At 67.7% G+C, this 20,384-nt stretch overlaps 1 protein-coding gene across 4 annotated transcripts in view; it reads right to left on the minus strand.

Moving 5' to 3' along the window:
- Positions 1–2,814: 2,814 nt before the first annotated feature.
- The window catches only part of POC1A (POC1 centriolar protein A), a 75,699-nt gene continuing 58,129 nt past the window's right edge, over positions 2,815–20,384 (minus strand). For all 4 annotated transcript variants that reach the window (XM_036219156.1, XM_016133166.2, XM_036219157.1 and 1 more), the window contains one exon: positions 2,815–4,522. In XM_036219156.1, coding sequence (XP_036075049.1) covers positions 4,424–4,522 — 99 coding nt within the window. In that variant the 3' untranslated portion in view covers positions 2,815–4,423. The remainder of the gene's footprint in view (positions 4,523–20,384) is intronic.

The raw sequence follows: 20,384 nt of genomic DNA on the forward strand, positions 1-20,384 counted from the left end.
CTGAGGAGGCCGCGGCATGAAGAGGTGAGGTCAGCGCATTCCCGGCCGTGGGAACAGCAGGAGCAAAGGCCCTGGGGCAGGAACGTGCCGGATGTGTCCAAGGAACAGTGAAGAGGCTGGCGTGGCCGGAGCGGCATGCGAGGAGAGCGGAGGGAGGCGGGGGTGAGGGCGAGGAGGGGATCCGGGGGGCATCGCGGCTGTGGCGAGCACTGAGGCCTGCACTTGGGGGAGGCTGGAGGAGCAACAGCAGGCACGAGCTAGAGCACAGCTCGGCAGCCGCAGGCTGCTCTGTGGAGAAGGGACGGGGCAGGCCCAGGGCAGAGCAGACCGGGCAGGAAGTGAGCAGGTAGCATCTCAGCAGGTCCTGGCTCCTGGGGGCCCAGCTCCGAGCAGCGAGTGGTGGGTAGGCCCTCACCTGTCCTGCCCCACCCACCTGTCCTGCCCCAGCCTGAGGCTCTCTTCCCCCACCGGAGGGGCCCATAGGGCCGAGGCTCCCCAAACCAGAGGCATTTGTTCCCAAGAGGAGACTTCAGGTCTCAAAGGGCAGCTGGGAGCCTCATTCGTGAGCACACCCCTGCTTGGGGAGCTGGACCCCACCCTAGGGCCAGGGCAACCCTGGGGGAGGTCAGCATCACAGTTCTAGCTGAGAAGTCCCAAGGCGGCAGCATGGACGCGGGCCGGGGCGGTGACAGGAAGGCCCCCCGCTGCCTGGAGGGCCTGAGAGGGCTAACCACACTGCTTCTCCTACTCCAAGTTCAGAGGCTTCTGAGGAGCCAAACCGGGGGTGCTGTCATGGGAGGAAGCTGCTGGGGCGGAGCCGGGCCTGGGGAGGTGCTGGCCTTGGGAGCGTGATCGCCGCTCCCGTCCCAATCTTGGTCATGACAGCATGTCTTTGGGGTGGCTCTGGCTGGGGTCAGTTTGAGGGGCTCAGTGCAGAGGTGGGGTGGGGCACCATAGGAGCTTCTAAGAGAGCTGGATGGTTCTAGAAAGACCCGCCAGGTCAAGGCAAGGCCCTGGGCTGAGCCGGGCCTGGGGAGGGCAGGCGCAGGGCCGAGGTCGGGAAGGGGCCGGCGGAGTCGAGTGCCTGCAGGGAACGCGCACCCTGGGCCAGGCCTGAGACCAGGAGAACGACACGGGCCAGATCGACGTGGGCGCGAGGTGCTCAGGGACGTCCAGGGCTCTGAAGTCAGTCTTGACCCAAAGCTGAGTCCGGGCAGCCAGCGGGGGAAGGATGGACGAGGGGCGGGGGCTGAGCGACATTGCCGGCAGGGGCCCCCGGTCCTGCAGGCCAGGCCTCTGCCCACCAGACGAGCTGAGGTCCCACGGCAGGAACACACTCGTGTGCCTGAAAGAGACGCTTAGGGCCGACAAAGGGAGGTCTGGGGACGAGACGTCCTCCCCGGCCCCGGAGAGCGGGAAGGGGCCGCGGTTCGCGCCAGGAGGAGCGGCCCTAGGCAGACGGGGCTGCAGGCGGCCTCGCCTTAGGGAAAGCGCTCCCGGGCCTTGCTCTAGAAATCGGTTCTGGGGAGAGTGTTTCCACATGCTAGCTCCGAGGAGGGGCTGGCACGGGAAGCCTCCTCGTGGCTTCGCCCCAGGCTCCCTGGCTTGGCGGTGAGGGCCCCACGTCCTCAGCCTTCGTGGGTCGGGAGGCCAGGGGGAAGCCGGTGAGCCCAGGGTGCCAGGGCAGCCAGCCGGGGTGGGCTGGGGCCTGCCGGGAGACAGGACTGGGCCCTGTGCCTGGGCGCCACCGCTCGCAGGAAGCGGACTGGCTCCCCACGGCACGGGGCTGCCACCAGCCCGCCTCTGCTGCCTTGGCACGCCGGCTCCCGCCTCAGCGGCCTGGGGCAGGGTGGGGCAGGGGTGCCTGGCGAGAACCCCTGGGTGGATTTCTAACTGCTTAAATGGCCACACGCCAATTAAGGCTGGAGGCATCGGGCCATCTCGAGCATCTCGTTTAGGAAGATGAGGTTAATGACAGGGAGCCGGGACAACAGGGCCACCATGACTCATGTGCTCTTGCTGGCTCCGTGGGCTGGGCTTCCGGGATTCCGGGAAATCGCAAACGCCCACCCCCAAGCCTGTGCCGCCGGCCCCAGGGGTGGCTCCGGTGGCAGCAGCAGAAGTGGTCTTGGAGGGCTTGCCTCCTCAGTGGGGAGGGGCTGCCCTGAGCCCCCCGCCTCCCGGCCTCACTCTCTCCTCGCACTGCGCATGCCCATGGCAGGGGACATGGGATGAAGTGGCCGTAACTCTGGCCGCCTAGAAGTTCAGAGCAAGAGGGGCCCTCGGACCACCAGCCCCCATCCCCACTGACCACGTGGCCGAGTCCCGGCGAAGCAGCCCCGCCTGCCGGAAGCTTCCCCTAGACACACACGGCCCACACTTCCGCTCCGTGCCGGTCACTGCTCTGGGCGCCTCCTGTGCCCAGCAAGACAGGCGCTGTCTCACCGGGGGAGCCTCTACAAGGTCAGGGGGGCCCTTCAAGGTCGCAGAGCCAGCTGGGGGCAGAGCTGGGATTCTGACTCTCAGAGTGACCCCCTGACTCCACGCCTCTGCCCCACTCCCGCCACCAAGGAGAAATCGTGAGGATCGTGGGATGGAGGGTAGAGGACAGCGCTGGGTGGGAGGGTGGCTGGTGACGCCGGGGTCTCTGGACCTCAGGAGAGGAGGGCAGGGGCCATGGTCAGGGCTGGCACTTTGCTTCTCTGCGGCGCGGGCGTCCAGCCCACCTGACCTGCTCCCCTGTTATTCCGGCAGGAAGTGCAGGTTAACCCCTGGAACCCCAAGGCTCTGCCAAAGGATAGGTGGGGGTCACGATTAAGTCACGGACATCTGTTCTTTTATTTCACATTAGGAAATTGGGGCGTCAGAGTAGGGGGCGGGGCTTGGGAATTGCCACAGAAATGAACTTCCTCACGAAAAGCCCCCACCCTGACCTCATCTTCCCAGCCAAAAAAGAGGTGCCTGCTGCTTGGTTTTCTGGGAGCTCAGTTACCAAAATCCAAAATGAGAGATTCTGGCGGGGCCGAGGTGTGTGCGCTCACAGAGCCCCGCAGCGGGCGGGGGCCTGAGCGGAGCCGTCGGGCAGGGCTGGCAGGAGGAGACCCCAAGAAAGGCCTGTCAAGGGGTCCCCAACCTCGGCAACCAGCTCGAGGCCTCCCAAGCCGCATACGGCATGCTCCCCTGCTCGTGAGGGCCCCGTGGACAGTTTTGCGCAGTTCCTGCCCGGCTGTCCCCAGCAAGGGACATCGTCTGTGTCTGTGGGGATGACTGTGCCCTGGGACCTCCAGTTCCAAGTCTGGGAGCCACGACAGGGCTCGCTGGCGTCAGGACAGCCAGCGCAGGAGAGGAGGACAAGGCTGGCCCCACAAGCTGTGTTCCCACTGAGCAGGCTGACTTAGGGTTGCCCGGACTCTCCCCAGAGCCCCCAGGGATAGGGAGCCCATGGCCTCCCAGGCAGCCTGGGTTTCCGCACAGACGCAGAGGGCAGACTCTGGGCACCCCGTGAGCCAAGGGAAATGCAGGTGCCTGCAGGCCCCAACCTAATGGGCTGAAGGAGCCACGGGGGCCGGCCAGAGGGGGGTGAGGACGTGCAGGGGCTCGGGCTGTCCTGGCTCCCCCGACACCTGAGTGGCTGCAAACGAGGTGTCCTGGGCTGCGGAGGTGACCCTGGCAGGGCCGTTCTCATTCTCGCCGTATGGGCCCTCGGTGGTGGGGCACCAATTAGGCCTCACTCAGAATGTGCCATTTCTATGACAAGCTCAATAAAGTCCATTTTAATGTCCAGGCTCCTTTGCCCTCGCACACACAGAGGTCACCACGCCCCACGTGGAGCGGAACCCAGGCCACTGCGAAGCCAGAGCGCTCTGTCCTGGGTCACACGCAGAGGACGACAGGCCCTTCCCAGGCCATCAGGCCCCTGGCTCGACCTGCTGACGTGCCTTCCTCCGCCAGGGGCAGGGCAGGGCGTCCCCGGGACGGGAAGGCCGCGTGCCGCCAGTGCTCGGACGGGCCCGCGCTGCGGCCCGTGTCACGTTCAGAGAAAGCCCCCGGCTTAACCCTGCGGCGCAGCCCCCGTCCGAATGCGGCGGCTGGGAAACCAGGCACGTGGCAGGCAGAAAGGGGGACAGGCCCGAGGTGGCTTGGCACTACATCCTCGGGGGGCGCTGCATCTCGGGGCTCCCTAGGACTCCGAGGTGGCTCCTCTGCGTTACGCTAGACGGGGCCCACGCCGGCTGGGGAGCCTCCAGGCGCGGACAGCGGGGTGGGCGGACCGTGCAACCCCGGGGCTGGGGGTGGGACGTGTGATTCCCAGAGCTAAATCCCCTTTATTTATTTACCCGATTCCCACAGTACCGATCCCCAGCCTGCCGCCGCCCCCCCCCCCCCCCCGAATCGACAGAGCTCCTGATTCTCGCTCCCTTGATCACGGTGTTGTTCTCTGCATGATTAGCTGCTGGTTCTCCAGACACTGCTTCAGCTTGTCTTCCGTCAGGGTCAGCCGCTGCTCCAGGATGGAGACTGTCTGCAAAACAATGGGCAGTCCGGCTCAGAGGGCGCGGGGGCCACGGGCTGCCCTGGGGAGGCCCGCGGCCAGTCCTGCTCAGCCCGCCCCGGGTCCTGCCCGGCCCTCTTCTCTGGTGGCTGCTGGGAGAGCTCGTGCCTTCATGTCCACTCCCGCCGGCTCTGAATAGCTGCCTGGTGTTTGTGGGCAGGGGCGCGGCACTGGGGGAGTGGAGGCGGCAGGTCCTGCAGCCCTTGGTCCTGCCCCTGGTGGTCTGGCATTTAGGCAGGAGTTCAGAGCAAAAGCGCCCCCTGTCAGGGCCAGGCTCTGTCTATACACAACCGGACAAGCACCGGCAACCATCTAAAGGCAAGAATGCTGCACCCGCGGATGACGGCACCCCACCTAGGCCCACACCTCGGCTTCCGGGGCTGGGGGGTGAGACCCTCTGCCTCTCTGAGGCCCAAGGTAAACCACTGCAAGGATGTGCCACCTTGGGGCGAGGCTCTAACTCCCCAACTCTGCGCCCATGTTTTCCTCCGCAATGGGGAAGACAACACTGAGCCTGCAGCAGCCCCGGAGGCTGCGAGGTGAATCAGGACAGTGCCCGGCTTGTTAGCTTGCCCCATGTTGGCCACTGTGATAATGCCTGTCATCACACTGGCTTCTGGAGGCCAAGCCCTTGCTCCCTGGCCTCTCCTGCACACCCGGCACAATGGCTGGCCCGTGGACCCAGCCATCTGGCCTGCCACATGCCCCAGCTGCTGGGGCTGCATGCGCTCTGTGAGCCGGGGTCAGCCTTGCAGACATGGCTCCTGCCTGCCTCCTCCGGCCTTGGCCGCTGTGGCAGAGGGGCAGTGGTGTCTGGAGCTGTGTGCTCCCCCCACGGCCTGCCCCGCCCCTCACGGGCTCCCCCCGCAGCCCTCACTGAGCCCAAGCCGCGCTGGCCATGACTGCTGCGCTCACCACACGCGCCCCAAGGGCTGGCTGAGCGCCTCTGCATGCCAGGCCCGCACTGGGCACCTCCGCTGAGAACAGGCATCAGGAACAAGTCAGATGAGAAACACGAGACTTTCTATTAATTCTCCCCATTTGTCTGCAGGCTCTCCCGAGTCTTGCCGCCTCCCCTGAGGCTCCGTGGAGGCCCCGGGCCTCGGTCCAGTGGAAAGTTTCCTTTCATGCATTTAACGAAACACTGAAACATTCTGGGACGGGTTTCCCGCCAAAGCTGCTCTGAAGTCTCACCGTGTCCCGAACCACCCGGTCTCCACGGGGCTGCTCCGCCTGGCGGCCTCCCCTGGCCAGGCCGGCCGGGGCCGCACAGGCTCGGAGCCCCGGGACACAGGACAGGGCCTGGGGAGCTGCTGCCCGCGGCGTTGGGGCTGCACCCCGAGAGGCAGAGCTGAGCCTCCCTCCCCCGCGCCCGGCAGCTGCGGAGGGGGCCGCGTCTCAGAAAAGCGGCGGTGGAAGCAGCCCCCACCCCGCCGGCCCCGCCACGTCCCTGGACCGACGACTGGCCACTAGGAAACTCACACTGAGCCAAGCTCCAAACCTTTCTTCATCCAGGCTTCTTCCAAGGCCCGGACTCCAGGCCACGGTGGGGGAGCCGGGCTGCCTCTCCCCCTCTGCCCCCCCCTAAGCATTTCAGGGGGGCCGACTCTCCACGTGCGGACGCGGCGAGGACCGGCCCGCGGAGCCCGACGGAAACAGGACCATCGCACGTGTCGATGTCTGAACAGGCAGGTGTCACCCGTCTCCACCCCGCCCCCCAGCTGAGGGTGCCAGGGTGCCGCCCCAGTCGGGGCCTCTCCTCCGGGAGCTCTGCGGGGTGCTCTGCCCATCCCCCCACACCCTGCAGCTCCCGCTGCCCTCCGGCTTCTCCCCTTCCCAGCCGAGCTTCTGCAGGAGTCGCCCTGGTTCCCACGTCGCCGTCCCGCCGGCCCGAGCCTACTCTGCCGAGGTGCTGGGAGGCAGCCACCACCCACCCAGGGATCAGGCCCACCAGCTCCTCCCCGTTCGCTTTGACCCCCCCCCCCCCACCGGCTGGCAGGACGGGCCGGAGAGGGGAGCATGCGTTGGGACGTCTGTCCAGTGTCCTCTGCTTCACACACTGTCTTAATGACCCTCCTCCACTTAGGCAGGGCCTCGGGTCACGGAGAGCGGCGCTCGCTCACGGGGAGTGGACGCCGGGACCTCTGGGGTCTACCTGCCGATGTGCCTTCCTCCACCAGGGACAGGGTGTCCCCAGGGACGGGAAGGCTAGGGGTGGCCAGAGCCCAGGCCACCAGTGCCGTGGGGCATCTCCGGCGAGGGCCGCCTCCCTGCCGGGCCGTGCGGCCTGCTTCGTGGTGTGGACCTCCTCACATCTAGTGCTCTGGGTCCAGCCCTGGGGACCCTCCTCCCACCGCACGGAGCCCGGAAACAAGGAGGCCGAGGCGGGGTCCAGGGCGTCACCTCCGCAGTCTGAGACCACACTGCCCGGTGCGGGCTCCCCTTCCTTTGTTCAAGGGCAAATGAGAACTGACCTTCCTGCAGCCCCCTGACCCGCCGGCCTCCCACCTTAACTCTGTCCAGAGGAACAGGGAGCAGAGGCCGCGGCCTCCCAGAGAGTCCCAAGGGCGTGCAGGCCAGTGGCAGGTGCCAGTGACGGGACAAAGGGAAAACGGAGAAAGGGCTGAGGAGGCCGGTCCTGGTGCGGGGCAGGCGGGTCTAGGCGAGGGAGCCAGGAAGAGCCCACCGCCCGGAGCGCCTTCAGCCGGGGTCCACACCCCCCAACGTTGGCCCCTCCCTCTGCTGGCCTGGGAGATGCTGGGCTGCTCCTGCCCTCTCCCTGTGCCATGAGGGTGCCTCCTGAGTCCCCTCGGAACCTGGGGGGCGGAGCCCAGACTCGGGGGAGACCAGTGGGAGGACGTAGGACCGGGCTTGGGGGGTCATCCGGTGGTTCTGGATGTGGGGGCTCCTCTTGGCAGCTGACGCCCACAGAGTGCTCACGGTGTGGCTGTGCTCTGTCCCCTCTGAGCACACAGAAGGAGAAACCTGGCCTGACTCCCCTGCCCCCACTTGCTCCAGCTGTGCCGAGGGCGCTGCTCAGGAGACCCCAGGAGACAGGCTTGCCCCCCGGCCCTGTGCCCAAACCTGAGCAGCTAAAGCAACCTGTGCATCTCTGTCGTACTCAGTGTCAGCCACCGTCTGTCCTGCCAGGCCGCCTGGCCCGGTGGCTCTGGGTTAAACGAGCAGGAGCAGTGGGAAGGGACACCCCTCGGGGTCCCCGAGCAGCGCCCTCACACCCTCGGGCCGCTCTCGGAGGCAGTCCCCAGGCCTCTGGCACCCCCAGCCTCCAAAAGCAGTCTCTTACCGGGCTAAACACTCAGGTTTAGAATTATCACAAAAGTTACGATAGCGAGCTATAAAAGGGCAATATTATAGGGACAAGGACATGCTAGCAAGAACTGTTCACTGACATTCACTGCGAAACCACCTCATCACCTCCACCTCAGACGTTTTCACGGGGTGCAGCACAGGTGAGCAGCCCCACGACACACTGGAACTCGGTCTGGTCGCGGCCGAGTGCCCCGCCCTCACGAGATGGAGCTTGACTTTAAACCAGACCCCCCCCCCCCCCCGAATCCCCACGCTGGGCACTGTCACCGCTCGGCCAGTACTGTCTGCCTCCCAGGGCCGTGGCCTTCACCTGCGAGCCACTGGGCAGCCCTGTGGGGTGTGGGAAGAGGGGATGCAGAGGTTTCATCTTCAGAGTCACACCTGCCAGAGGGCCACCTGTTTCTGAACCACCTTCTGCTGCTCCCAGCAATGTCCGGGAAGCCGCAGGCCTCCTCGCAGAAATCTGCGCCCCAGAACGAGGGCGGGCGCCCCCCGCCTGCTGCCCACTCTCGCCAGTGCGGCTCTGCTGTCGTGCCCGTCATGATGGCCTAGGCTGCCTTCTGGCTGCACTGGCAGGTAGGGCAGCTGGGACGGAGACTCGGGGCCGCAAAGCCTAGAATATTTACTGTCACGGAAACGCTGGCCAGCCACTGGCCGAATGTCCACTCACCTGGATCCTCCCCATGCCAGCCTGGGCCAGGCGCGGGGTGACCGTGGCGCAGACGGACTTGGCGGGCCCAGGGGTGCGCACCGAGCACTGAGCAGTCGCACAGACAGCAGGGTGCACCGAGAGGCATGGCAGAGGAGGGGAAGGGCCCCAGGAAGTGAGAGCGCGCAGAGGCTGCGGAGTTCGCTGGGCTGGAGGGGGCTGGGCCGTGGGCTCAGGTGCGTGAAGGCCCCGAGGCGGGAGGGAAGAGGCCGAAGGAGGCTCGTGTGCAGGAGGGAGGACAGGGGCCTCCGAGGAGGCGGGGGCCGGGCCGGGCCCTGCAGCCACGCTGGCCAGCCTCGTCCCCCGCATCGGGGCAGCGGGATGGTGCGGGGGTCCCAGGCCGAGCGGGGATGAGACCCTCTGGCTGCTAAGCAGGGGTGGCCTGGGCAGCGGCTGTGGGAGGGAGAGACGTGGGCGAGAGAGGAGAGGGGGTGACCGCGGCTTGGACGGGAGGGGCCCAGGCAGAGAAGTGGACGGCCACAGGTGCCCCGGAGGCACGAACCGCCACCACCTGGTGGTGAGTCGGAAGGGGGGCAAGGGAGGGGGGGTGCTCCCTGAGGCCAAGGGCACAGGACCAGGACGGCGCGGGCCTGTCAGCAGGCAGAGGACAGCTCCAGACCGGGCGGGCCGAGAGCGCGGCAGTCGGCCAGGCCGGCGGTGGCCGGGGAGAAGCAGCAGGGTTAGCTTGCATTTCTGAGATCACCCTCACCGCTGGGGGCAGCCAGGGGGCCTGGGGGGCGGGGGCGGGGAGGGAACCCACAAGCCCTGGACGCTGGAGGTGATGAAGTCACCAGGTGGTGCCCCCGAGGTCCACTGGGAAGCAGCTTCGGTGGGCAACGAGCAGGGACCGCCCAACCCCGGGGACCCGGCTGCTGGGGAGAGACACCGCGACCTGCCTCCCGCTGCAGCACCGTTAACTGGGCGCGCGGCTTCTCTCACTCCCAGTTCGAGACGTGTAAGACGCTTCATGTCACACCCTGAAGGGCCTTCTGAGTGTCACACGAAAATAACCGCGTTTATTTTTAGTCCCCGAAGAACCGTGGTGCTGCCCAAAGAAGTCACACCGAATGCCAGTCCTCGGTGACATGTTCGGTCCCCAGAGCCCCAACTCCGACTGGGAGGGCACATGGCACGGGGGTGTTGACAGACCCCAACGCTGAACCCCGCTGCCTCGGGTGGCCCTGGGACCTGGGACGGTGAGCCCCGCACCCACGCTGTCTCCCCACCCGCCAGTGGCCCGGCCCAGTAAGTCTGGGTGCGCGAGTGGGACAGAGCCCGGGCGTGTGCATCTCTGCTGGCCTCGGGCGTCTGAGGTGCTGCGAGACCAGGGTGGGCTCGCAGGGCCTCTGCCTGACGCCGCGGTGGCTCTGATACGCCTGTGGGCTCCACGTGGGCCCGGGGCGGGGGTCGCACGGCGGGGGGCAGAGCTGGGTACCCCGGGAGTGGCCGGACAAGTCAGAATGAGGGCGGGGCTGAGCCGCCGGGAGCAGTGCGGGCCGTCAGGACCGCGTCCGACCCCCGTCCAGCCACACGTGGCGCTCTCCCGGCCTCGGCAGCCCTTTCCATCGTCCCCCCTTCTCCCGTGGCCACCTAGCTCCCAGCCCCCCACTTCCCCGCGGCCGGACCCCCCCTTCGGCCTCGCGGGCCTCTTCCTGGCCCGCGTCCCCCGCGAGGCGGGCCGCCCTGCACGCGCTCGGCGCTCCCCCAGCTCTCATTCCTGCTTCCCTTCCAGGCCTCTTCCTCGTCCCCTTTCCCTCCGGTTGGATGTCGGTCTGGCGCACAGGCCTGCGCTCTGAGGGCAGTCTGGGCCCTGCCGCGCCTCACCGCACCGGGGCTGGGAAGGAGAGCCCCGGCTCCGACCGGGGGTCCGGGAGGTCCTCCTGAGATATCGGTCTCGTTAACATTTTTCTAAGACTAAAAAAATAAAAATAAAAAGTCTATAGCATCAAATGAGTTTCTAGTGCTGGTAAATTTTTTAAAAGTGCTCCTAAAATTCAAATGGTAAGTTAAAAAAACAAGACAACACGAGACAGGCAAAGAGAACGCGCTCTGAGTACGAGATACAAGCGCGAAGGCTGAGGCAGGGAGGGACACGGCGGACTGGGAGCTGTCGGGGCCGCGGGGCTGGTCCGAGGAGGCCGACAGGGAGGTGGAACAGGGGCCCCGGCCCAAACGAGACGGCAACGGGGACCCCCGCGCCCCGGCACTGCCTGGCCGGGCGGACGGCGTGCCTCCTGCCTGTGGCCACGGGGGGCTCCGGGAGGACGGCTCGGCCCGGGGACTGCCCGTGGCTGCCTGACCCACGCCAGGCAGTGGGCGGAAGGGAGTGGACTGGCCCCTGAGACCAAGGGCGCGCACTCTCTCCGAGCCAGGAGCCTTCCTGCAGCTCCTCCTCCCGGAGCCGCGGGCTGCCGCCCCCCGGGAAGGCTCTCTCCGTGCTCCCCACGTGCAGACGCAGCGAGAACACCGAGCCGCAGTGTGCGCCAGCGCCCAGGGGCCGTGGGACACCCGTGGGGCCCTCCTGACCTCACCCGTTCCCACGCGCCCATCCGGTGCCCACCACGTGCGCCAAGCAAGACGCTGCTGGCCGGGGCTTCCGGGCGCTGACGGGGCCACCGCGCCCGTCCCCTCGGGCTGAGCTGCTCGGCCAGGACTGACAGCGAACGGCCTTCTGGAGGGAGGGCAAAGCACGGCGGAGCCCGGCCGGCCATCTGCGTTTCTCAGACGTTTACTTGGCTAGGTCCCTACGAAATGCTTCCGCTGGCCGTCCTCGCCCTGGGCTTCCCCCCGCCCCGTGCTGCCGTCCTATCCAGCTCTGGGGGCGGCCCCTCTTCCCGGCAGCCCCCCGCCCCGCCGGGGCACTCTTCCACGTCCGCTCCCTGCTCTGAGCAGGGCCCGAGGCTCGTGGGAGCCCTTAGGTGACTGGTATCTGTTCTCTGGATGAAACCCCCTCCTGGCCTCCTCCGAACGTGGAAGCCAGGTGCCATGGAGGTGGCCAGGGTGGCCGGGCCTGGGGCACCACCGATGGGGGGACAGAGCCTCCATTCAGCCACACGCCCCCTCGAGCACCGTGCCTGGGCTCGGGGCACAGCAGCGGGGGTCACTACAACTGCCCTGGCAGCCAGGAGCCTGGGCGTCGGTGTCCGAATGGGGCCAGATAGGCAGTGGGAGGCGAGGGCTGGAGCGGTCAGGGGCTGCCACACGAGCAGGAGGCTCAGGGCCGCGGCGCGGGCGGGCGGAGTGGAGGGTGCAGCCGGGGCTGACTGGGGCGCAGAAAACAAACCTCGCCAGCGGACCGTGTCCAGGACGGCCCTGGCTGCTGCGCCGGCTGGCCTGAGAAGCCTCCTGACCTGACTCGGGCAGGGGCCCCCACCCCAGGCGCCCCCACGGTCGGCACCGTGGGCCCCAGAACTCCCCTCCGCGACTGTGCCCCTCAGTCGCCATCTTTACAGCTCGGCTTCCGGGTGACTGCGGGGCCCCTCCACACTGCTCCTGCCGGGCCCCGGTCCTGCCTCGGGGCTCAGGGATAACGGCAGTCCCCCTGGTCTGGCGCTCACACGACACTCCAGGGGTGCGCTGCCTGTCACTATGCAATTCCTGCCCAAACCCCACCTACCTGAAACCCCGCTGCACCCTCCTCCCCCAGGAAGACCCTGGTCCCACCCCGGCACCCGGGCACCTGCCGCTCCTTGTCTGCCAGCACGTCACGGCTGGAGCCCGGGGTGGGCCCTCGGAAAGCGCTGTTGAGGACCCCGGGCCCCCACCGGCGCCCTGTGTGGCAAGACCACAGGCTCCAGAGCTGCACGGCCCGAGTTTGAACCTGAACCTGACCGCTAACTTGCCGAGCGGCCCTGGGCAAGTTGCCTGGCTCAGGGCCCGGATGCCTCACCTGTCACGGCACCGAGAGCTGCTGCGACACTGTGCTGACACCCAGGCCTTCTGCGGCACTCGCCGCGCCAGGCTGGGCACAGGGGTGCACCGCAGGCCACATGGCGCCCCCAGCTCTTGCCCTCACGGGGGCCATGGCTGAGCTGGGCTACTGGGGAGCCCTGGGCACGATGATGAGGCCCTGAGAAACCAGTGTGTGGTCAGGCCCGGGCGGCTCTGAGCCATCGGGGCACGTGGTGGTCTGGCTGCTTCTCCTGGGACGGAAAGTTCCCTTTAATCATTTCCAGGCCTGTGGTTAACTTGGGCTCCCCAGGCAGCTACGTCCCAGCCCCTTACTCCCCACCACAGGAGCCAAAGTACTGGGGGCCAGGAGGGGTCTCCGCTGGCCTGGGTTTCAGGGAGAGGGCAGGGTCAGCCGGCCCGCAGGAAACACCCCGGGGCTGGCCAATGGCTCAACGCCCCGTCTCAACTGTGCCACATGGAATGTCTAACTTCCCTTTGGTTTCATCGCAAAGATGGAAAAATGCGGACTCCACGTTCCCCGTAGCACGGCTTTACTTCCAGGTTCCAGCCATCTCCAACAGAGGCCTCGGAAGGGGTTCTCTTTGCTGCGGGGCCTGGGGAGCTGCTAGGCCGGCCCCGCCCCCTGGGGCCAGCCCTCCGCATGTGGGAGGCTTGGCCCCGCAGCCCCGGGCAGCCCCGGCCTCCGCCCGGGCTTGTGGCCTGCAGCAGCGGCTGCCGCGCGCCGGTCGGGACGCCAGCACGAGGACCGGGCCTGTCTCGTCTTGTCGCCACCGTCCTGCCTCTGGTCACAGCTCCTGGCGCGTGACGGGTTCACGCAGACACCCCGCCCCGAGCCCTGGGGGGCACAGCGAGCGCAGGTCCCCGAGGGCCCCTCGTCGGGGCTGAGCCCGCCTGGTGGTGAGGAATTCTCCCCCGGCTTGGGCCCTGGACCAGGCAGGCTTCAGGGGGCAGAGAGTGTGGGGCGGGGGGGAGGGGGGCCAGCAGGCCAGAGGGGCACCTTCCCCCATCCCGCCAGTGGTCTCGGGGAGGGAGGGGGCCTCCTGGCCAGAGCAGGAAGTGGGGGTGCACGAGGTGGGGCGGGAGTCCAGGAAGCAGCCCAGCTCCTCCCCACCCCACCTCGGGCCCGATGGGCCCGATCGTGAGGCCTACAAGCATCGAGGCCTCACTTCCGAGAGGGAGTGGGGATCCGCCTCGTGCTGACGTCTGACATGCTAACTGGAACAGGAGCACACGCAGATGATGCACAGAAAATCGGGTTCCTAAAGAAATTCCTCCGACCTCTCTGGATTCAGCGACTGTCTTTCCAACGAGCGCCCTCCGCCCCGCGGTCTGCTGCTAACGCCGCAGAACGAGCTTTGGTCCTCCCAGCCCACAGGTCTGCATTTCTGTTTCCCATTATCTCAGGGATATAGGGTTTCTCTGCATCCCCCGACCCCCCTCTACCGGGGTTCAGCTCTCTTCAGGAAGTACATGAAATGCTGTTTTCTATTGCGGGATTAGCCCTGGGATTAAGGAATCTTGGCGAATTTACCTTCCTCGTGGCTTTACAGCAATTCCCTTTAAATAAACATAAGATTTTCCATATTACTGCACATCCCCAAAGGAGAGGCTATGAGGAGCGGGTCCACTCACTATGCCCCATAAAACCAGATGCCGCTGGGCCCCGGAGCGACGCCCACACCAGGAGGGAGCCCTGAGCGGCACGCCCTGCGGCTCTGGACTGCGTGCAGGCTCACGTCTCTGCCGGCCACGGGCAGGCCACCAGGGAGGCCAAGGACGCCACAGGGACAGGTGCCAAGGTACAGGACGCCAGGCACCGCTCGGCCCCGGGCTCCGCCGTCCCCTGACTCCAGGGCGAAGGCCAACGGGGCTAAGCACAGGGTGAGAACCTCGGCTGCGGCCCCCTCCCGCATCCCAGCTCTCCCGAGGCTGGCCTGTCCAACAATCCACACGCAGCAGTTATTTACGGGAACCTGAACACAATCGTCCCAAGTCAGAGAGACGGCGTGGGGGCTCACTGGAGGCCTGGGACGGCTCAGCACCCCTGCCGCACCGGGCTGCTGCCCTGCTGACGGGACCGCTCTGGGACAAAGACGGGCTCCTGGCCTCCCGGGCCGGGCGAGCGCCCGCGGACCCCGGATGGGAAGCCTGGTCCCTCACCGTGGCCAGTTGTCTGGACTCACCAGCTGGGCCCAGACCGCTCCTCCCCATGCCACGTCCTGTCCCCAGAGCGTCCTCTGCTTTCTCTCCCCCCTCCCGCGGCGGTCCCAGCGGGCACGGCGGGGGTCTGCGCCCGCAGCCCAGGCCCAGATGCAGCAGGCCGTGGCTCCCCCGCCCTCCTCCGCCGTCCTGCACCTGGGAGAGCGCCGAGCGGCCTCGGGGTCAGCTGTGGAGCCTTGACCGTCAGTCCCAGAGCCTTGGGGCTGCCTGTCACAACCACGTTATTCGCATAGGCCCCTCTCGGGGTCTGGGCTTGACCCTTCCTCAGAGGGCCCTCGGGTCCCCAGAAGAGGAAGAGCAGGTCACCTGGAGCCCATTCTCCCCGCTCTGAGCCCCGAGCCAGTCTGAGTGGTGCCCCTAGTCCCGCCCCCGGTGCCAGGCCTGCTGGGGCCTCACAGGAGAAATCTTGTAAGACCGTGACCATCCCCAGGCCCCCCAGGGGACCATGGCCAGACCCAGCCCATCTGGCGGGCTGCGGCCTCCAACATACGACTTCGATGGGGAGGGGGTGCTTGCTGCCGCAGCTGCAGACCGGGCGATGGAAGATGGAGCTGCCATCCCACCCCGCCCCCACCCCGTAACAAACACAAGCTCACCCTCAGCGTGGCCCTGCCCTGGAACTGGGGGAGACACAGCAACGCTCCCCGCTTCACCCCTAGTACCCCGAGCCTCTGCATTTGCAAAGCCAGAGGAGCCTGCGGATAAATTGCCAAAAAGAGCGACAGGGCTGGGCAGGGCCAGGGCCTGGCCCCTCGGCACAGCTGGAGTCAGACCCCAAGTGCGTCTCTGGCACAGGCCAGAGAGCGCCCCGCATCCCAAGTCCCCGGGAAGCAGCCTCTTAACAGAGCCTAAAGTCTCTCGTCTCCTAACCCAGTGGCGGGAGCTCAGGCTGTCCCACGGTCGACTCCGGGCCAGGGTCGTGTCCACGGGCGGAGGACCCCCGAACCCGCTCCGGACGATGGCGGCGGGTGGCTGCTCGCGCCGACGCGGACAGAGAGCTCGCGGTGTGGAAGCAGCCACAGCGCCCCCGTGGCACTGCCGGGTGTGCGAGCGACACCGGGAGCTGCGCACGCCCACAAACGGGGTCGTGGGGGGCACGCGGGCGCCCTCCCAACAAGGTCGGCCTGGGCGCACCCGGGAGGACCGGCCCCCAGGGAACGCGGCTTTAAGTGCCTTAAAATCCGGAGCCCATGTCCACAAACAGTGGCTGGTGTGCCCAGAGAGGAGGGCCAGCAACAGTCCGAGGGTGGCCGGGCGGCTCGGCCTGTGCCGGAGGGCCCGGGGCTCCCACCTTCCCACCTGAGCGGCCAACCGAACGGGGCCGCCAGGACCACGGGGCGGCAGGGGGTCGGGGCGTCTCAGAGCAAATGGGCAAAAACCCTTAGCTGAGTTCGGTCAAAAGCCTGGACGTTTAAAAACCCACACGCCAGGGGTCAGGGCCTACCCCGCCCACTCCCCGCCGTGCGGACGGACGGTGCGGCCGGCGGCCCCGCGGCCCCTGGCGAGTCCCGGAGCCCGACGCGACGGCGCAGCATGCTGCGGCCGGCCTGACGCGCGGGTGCTGCGGAACGGCAGTCGCAGCAGAAATTCCGTGGCTCGGTGTTTTTAAAAGACAGCAAGATGTGAACCTGGAGTCAGAAATAACTGCCGTGGGCTCTGAGGCAAAACCGCCGAGCTGCTTGTCGGCCCGGGCGCCTCGCTGCAGCCTCCCAGATGCCAGGGCGGCCCTGAGGAAGACCCCGCGCCTCGCGACCTCCAGACGCGGCCCCGAGCCCTGCCACTCAGGAGTGCACGAGGAGGCGGAGGGAGCCGGCGGGCGTGAGCTCGTGCGGGAATGCCAGCCCGGAGAGCAGCCCCGCCCCGCTCATGGCTTAGCGCTCCTGCTTCTGTGAAAGGGACCCCCAGTCACCTGGTGACACCCCCCCCCCCCAGGACAGGACGGGAAATGCCACGGCCTCTGTCTACACACCCAGGGAACGCCCATCACCAAGCGGGCAGCCCGGCGGCCTCGGGGCTCCACCCTGGAGTCCTTCCAGGTGTGGCCATGATGGGCGGGGCCTGGCCACTGCGGATATGAGCGGGAACCTGTGGCGAGAAGGCCCTAAGGGACGTCCCGGCCCCACCTGCGCTGCTGACCTGTGCCGTCTACTCCACGGGGCAGGCAGGGGGCGGGTCCCCCAGTGCCCGCTCTGCAGAGGAGGAGGCCACGTCTTCCCCACGTACACGCGGCTGCAAAGAGGCAAAGCTGGGTCTGAGCCCCGGTCTGGGCTTTGCTCTGGACCCCACGCGGGCCACTAGGGAGGGGCCGTTTTTTCGGGAAGAGAAGACGTGGGGCAGGCCAGCAGGTCCGTGCCCAGGGTGGCCACAGGACGGTGCGTGTTCTCTGCAGAGGGGAGGTGAGGGCTTGGGGAGTTAGGACAGGCTCACGAGGAGGAGGGGCGCACGCACAGCACCCGTGCTCCAGGCCTGCATCCGAGTGGCTCCTCGGAATTCCCGCGAGGGGTTCTGAGGGGCAAAATGTCTCCCCAGGAAAAATCTAAATTGCACTGCTAGGAAATACATTTTCCTCGAAAACCACTATGATAACTTGACTCGAGAGCTGTTGTGAGAAGGATACGCCTTTGAAGAGTTTCAATCGTGGCCCTGACGCCTGGGTCTGGGTTTGAGGCCCCATCTAACGGGCCCCATGACCCAGCCCTAATTTCCGGCCCCCTCCCCTCCTGGCCCTCCTCTCTCCGGGACCTGGGGGAAGAGCTGTTTCTCTCCCTCTCATCCTACTGCGCAGGCGGACCACCAGAGTGTCGCGGGCAACCCGAAAACATCCCAGCAGTCCGGAGGCCTGCGGGACGTCCACTCCTGACACTGCGGGGTCACCTGGCCGGCCTGCCCCTCGGAGAACATGGACTGACTGCTGTTCTGCACGACACGGCCAGCGCTGGCCAGCGGGTCGTCAGCCAGGGAGGCATGGCCGTTCCCGCTTCACAGGGGAGTGGGGTCGCCTGCCCGAGGTCACCAATAATGAACGGTGGGCTTGGCGCTCAAATCCAAGAGGGCGGCTACGCCCAGGCTCTCTCCAGAGAGGGAGGGCAGATGGCTCACTGGCCTGGGCAGAGCAGCCTGAAACCCAAGGAAGAGCCTCTGCTGCCCACAGCTGCTAGGCACACGCGCGGCCAAAGCAACCCGGGCCGCTCAGCACACAGTGTCCCGCTGGGACCAGGGTCCCAAGGAGCTCAGCGGAGGGACCAGCAGAGTCCCCAACAGCAATGTCACAGGGGTGAGGGGCCTTTCCCACAGAGGACCAGGGCAAGGGCACAGGCTCTCTGGTCAGCGGCCTCAGGGCTGGGCCTGCTGGCTCTGTGATCACAGAGTACTGAGCAACGACTCCTGGCCTTAACTTTCAGGAAGGTTCGGTCTGCACATCGAGTTCCTGACGAAGCCACCCCCGACCACCCCAAAGCTGTTCGGCCAGGGCAGCAGGGGAAGCTCTGACCGGCACTGGCCACGCTCGTAGCGCCTGGCATGGGGGGAAGGCCAGGCCGAGAGGCCCTGGCTGGTCCAGCCGAGAGCCGTGGCTAACGCCCGCCCCGCGCGAGGCGTGATGCGAGTGGCAGGCGCCAGGCGGGGTCACGGGGCCGTGCGGGAAAGGCCCCGGAACGCTGCGGGCCTCAGACAGACACCGGGAGGACGCGACCCCACCCCCAGGACCTTCCTTTTGCAGCCGCGGGGAGAGCCTGCTCGGGGGACAGGAGAAGGGCCACGTGCCCTGTGAGGCCGACCCAGTCTACTTCCCCGAGTCAACACAGTTTTGACGAACAACATGTGCATCTGTTAGAAAAGCCCCCCCGCGCCCCCCCTCCCCCGTAACACAGCACAACCCCAATCCGGGAGTTAAAGAGCTGGACCGCAGGTGCCGTACACACCCAAGGGCAGGCTGGAAGATGCCGCCCCGCTCCCCGGCTCGGGAGGCCCGGAGCCTCGCAGGGGCCGGCCGTGGTCCTGCCCGTCTCATCGACCCCTTTCTCCGTCCTTCAGTGAAACCTGGCTTCGAGTCGGACCCAAGCCGGGGCAGCTGCAGTAGTCACCTCCTGGGGCTAGGACCAGGACACTTCTGCCCTTTGCCCAGGTCCCAGCCCATGTCCCCATCTCCCTTCTAGCCCAGACCCTCAGCATGGGCCAGGCCCCGACTGCCCTGCGCAGCGGCCCCACCAGAAGCCCAGACGCCTGCGCTGCTGCTGGACCCTGCACCACACGACCCACGGCCCCTCCGCCTGGCCCGCGGGCCTCCCGCCCGGCGAGCTACCCCAGCTGTCTCTGGCAGTCCCACCGGCCTGACCCCTGCGGGCAGGGTGGCGCCCAGCTGTCGTCCTCAAGGGAGCTGCCAGAGAGAGGGCTGCCCTCGGCCGGGCTGGCCCCAAGAGGACAGGCGGGAACCTCCAACCCCAGTGGGGACGGCCTGGCCGTGGCTGGAAGCCCCCAACGGCAGGAGTGCTGGGCCCGGGCCTGAGGCTCGGCACAGACGCACCACGTGCTGCTCTGAAATGGGGAGCGCTCCAAGGCCTCACCCAGGGCTCCACGTGGGCACCCCGGTCCTGGGGACCCATGGGGCCCTTGGGCACACGCCGCGCCCCGGCGTCCAGGAGCGGTCACTGCTGGGCACAGCGGGCGACTGGGCGGCGGCCCTGGCGCCGGGCGGGCGGGCGCCGCTTGGGCCTGCAGCGGCGCTGGCTCCGCGAGGCGAGGCCAGGTGCCGCCGAGGCCACAGGAGAGCCCTCGCGGCCCTCGGAGGCCAGGAGCTCCGTGGCTCTCGCGCCCCCGGCTGCAGCGCCAGCAGCCTCCACGCGCCCCGCGGACGGCGACGGGAGCTGAGTTGGGTGTCGCGCGCCTCTGGAGCCCACGAGGCTGTTTTTAGCCATCGCCTCAGCCTTAACTCCCAGTCTCACATTCTGAGGTTCTGAGTAGTCCCGCCCCCCACCCCCACTTGGCGAGGCTGTGAAGGGCACGGGCAGGCGCGGCGGCCTCCGCCGGGCTGGGCCGGGGCCCGCGGGCGCCGCTGCCCGGCCCGTCCCTCTCCGTGCGCCCCCCCCCCCCTCGCGGGCCTCCGCAGCGTCCGTGCGACGCGCCCCCAGCCCCGCCGCCCCGGTCGCTGGGCCGGCCTTTCCTTCGGACGGCCGCCCCTCAGCGGGTCCGAGGTGTGCAGTCCCAGCTGGGACGCGGGCCACGCTGTGGGCCACGGGACGCGAGGCTTTTCCCACGGCCCCGGACGGAGGGGGAAGGGCGGGCAGGCGCCGCGGCTCCGTCTCCGTCGCAGACGCCAGCGCCCTCAGGCCCCCCCCACACGCCCGCTCTGCCCGCGTGCGGGCCCGGGAGAGGGGCCTGAGGACCTTTAAATCTGCCTTGCCGCCCTCCCACCCCGAGGCCCCCCCACCCCGAGGCCCCACGCCGGCCACGCCGGGCTTCGCCCGTAGCCTAGGTGTGCCCGGGGCCCCTCCGGACCTGCGGGAGGCTGCTCCCTCCACCAGGGCCAGCCTCGCACTGGGATGAGATGCGCCTACTGGCCACGGCCTCGTCAGGGCATTTTGTTCTCATTAAAACTGCTGCATCCCAGGTCTGTGGTATGAGCTGCCAGACGCACACAAGCCCCCCAGGGTGGCCCACATCTGT

Source organism: Rousettus aegyptiacus, unplaced genomic scaffold, assembly GCF_014176215.1.
Source record: "Rousettus aegyptiacus isolate mRouAeg1 unplaced genomic scaffold, mRouAeg1.p scaffold_m13_p_4, whole genome shotgun sequence".
In the NCBI taxonomy this organism is placed as follows: Eukaryota; Metazoa; Chordata; class Mammalia; order Chiroptera; family Pteropodidae; genus Rousettus; species Rousettus aegyptiacus.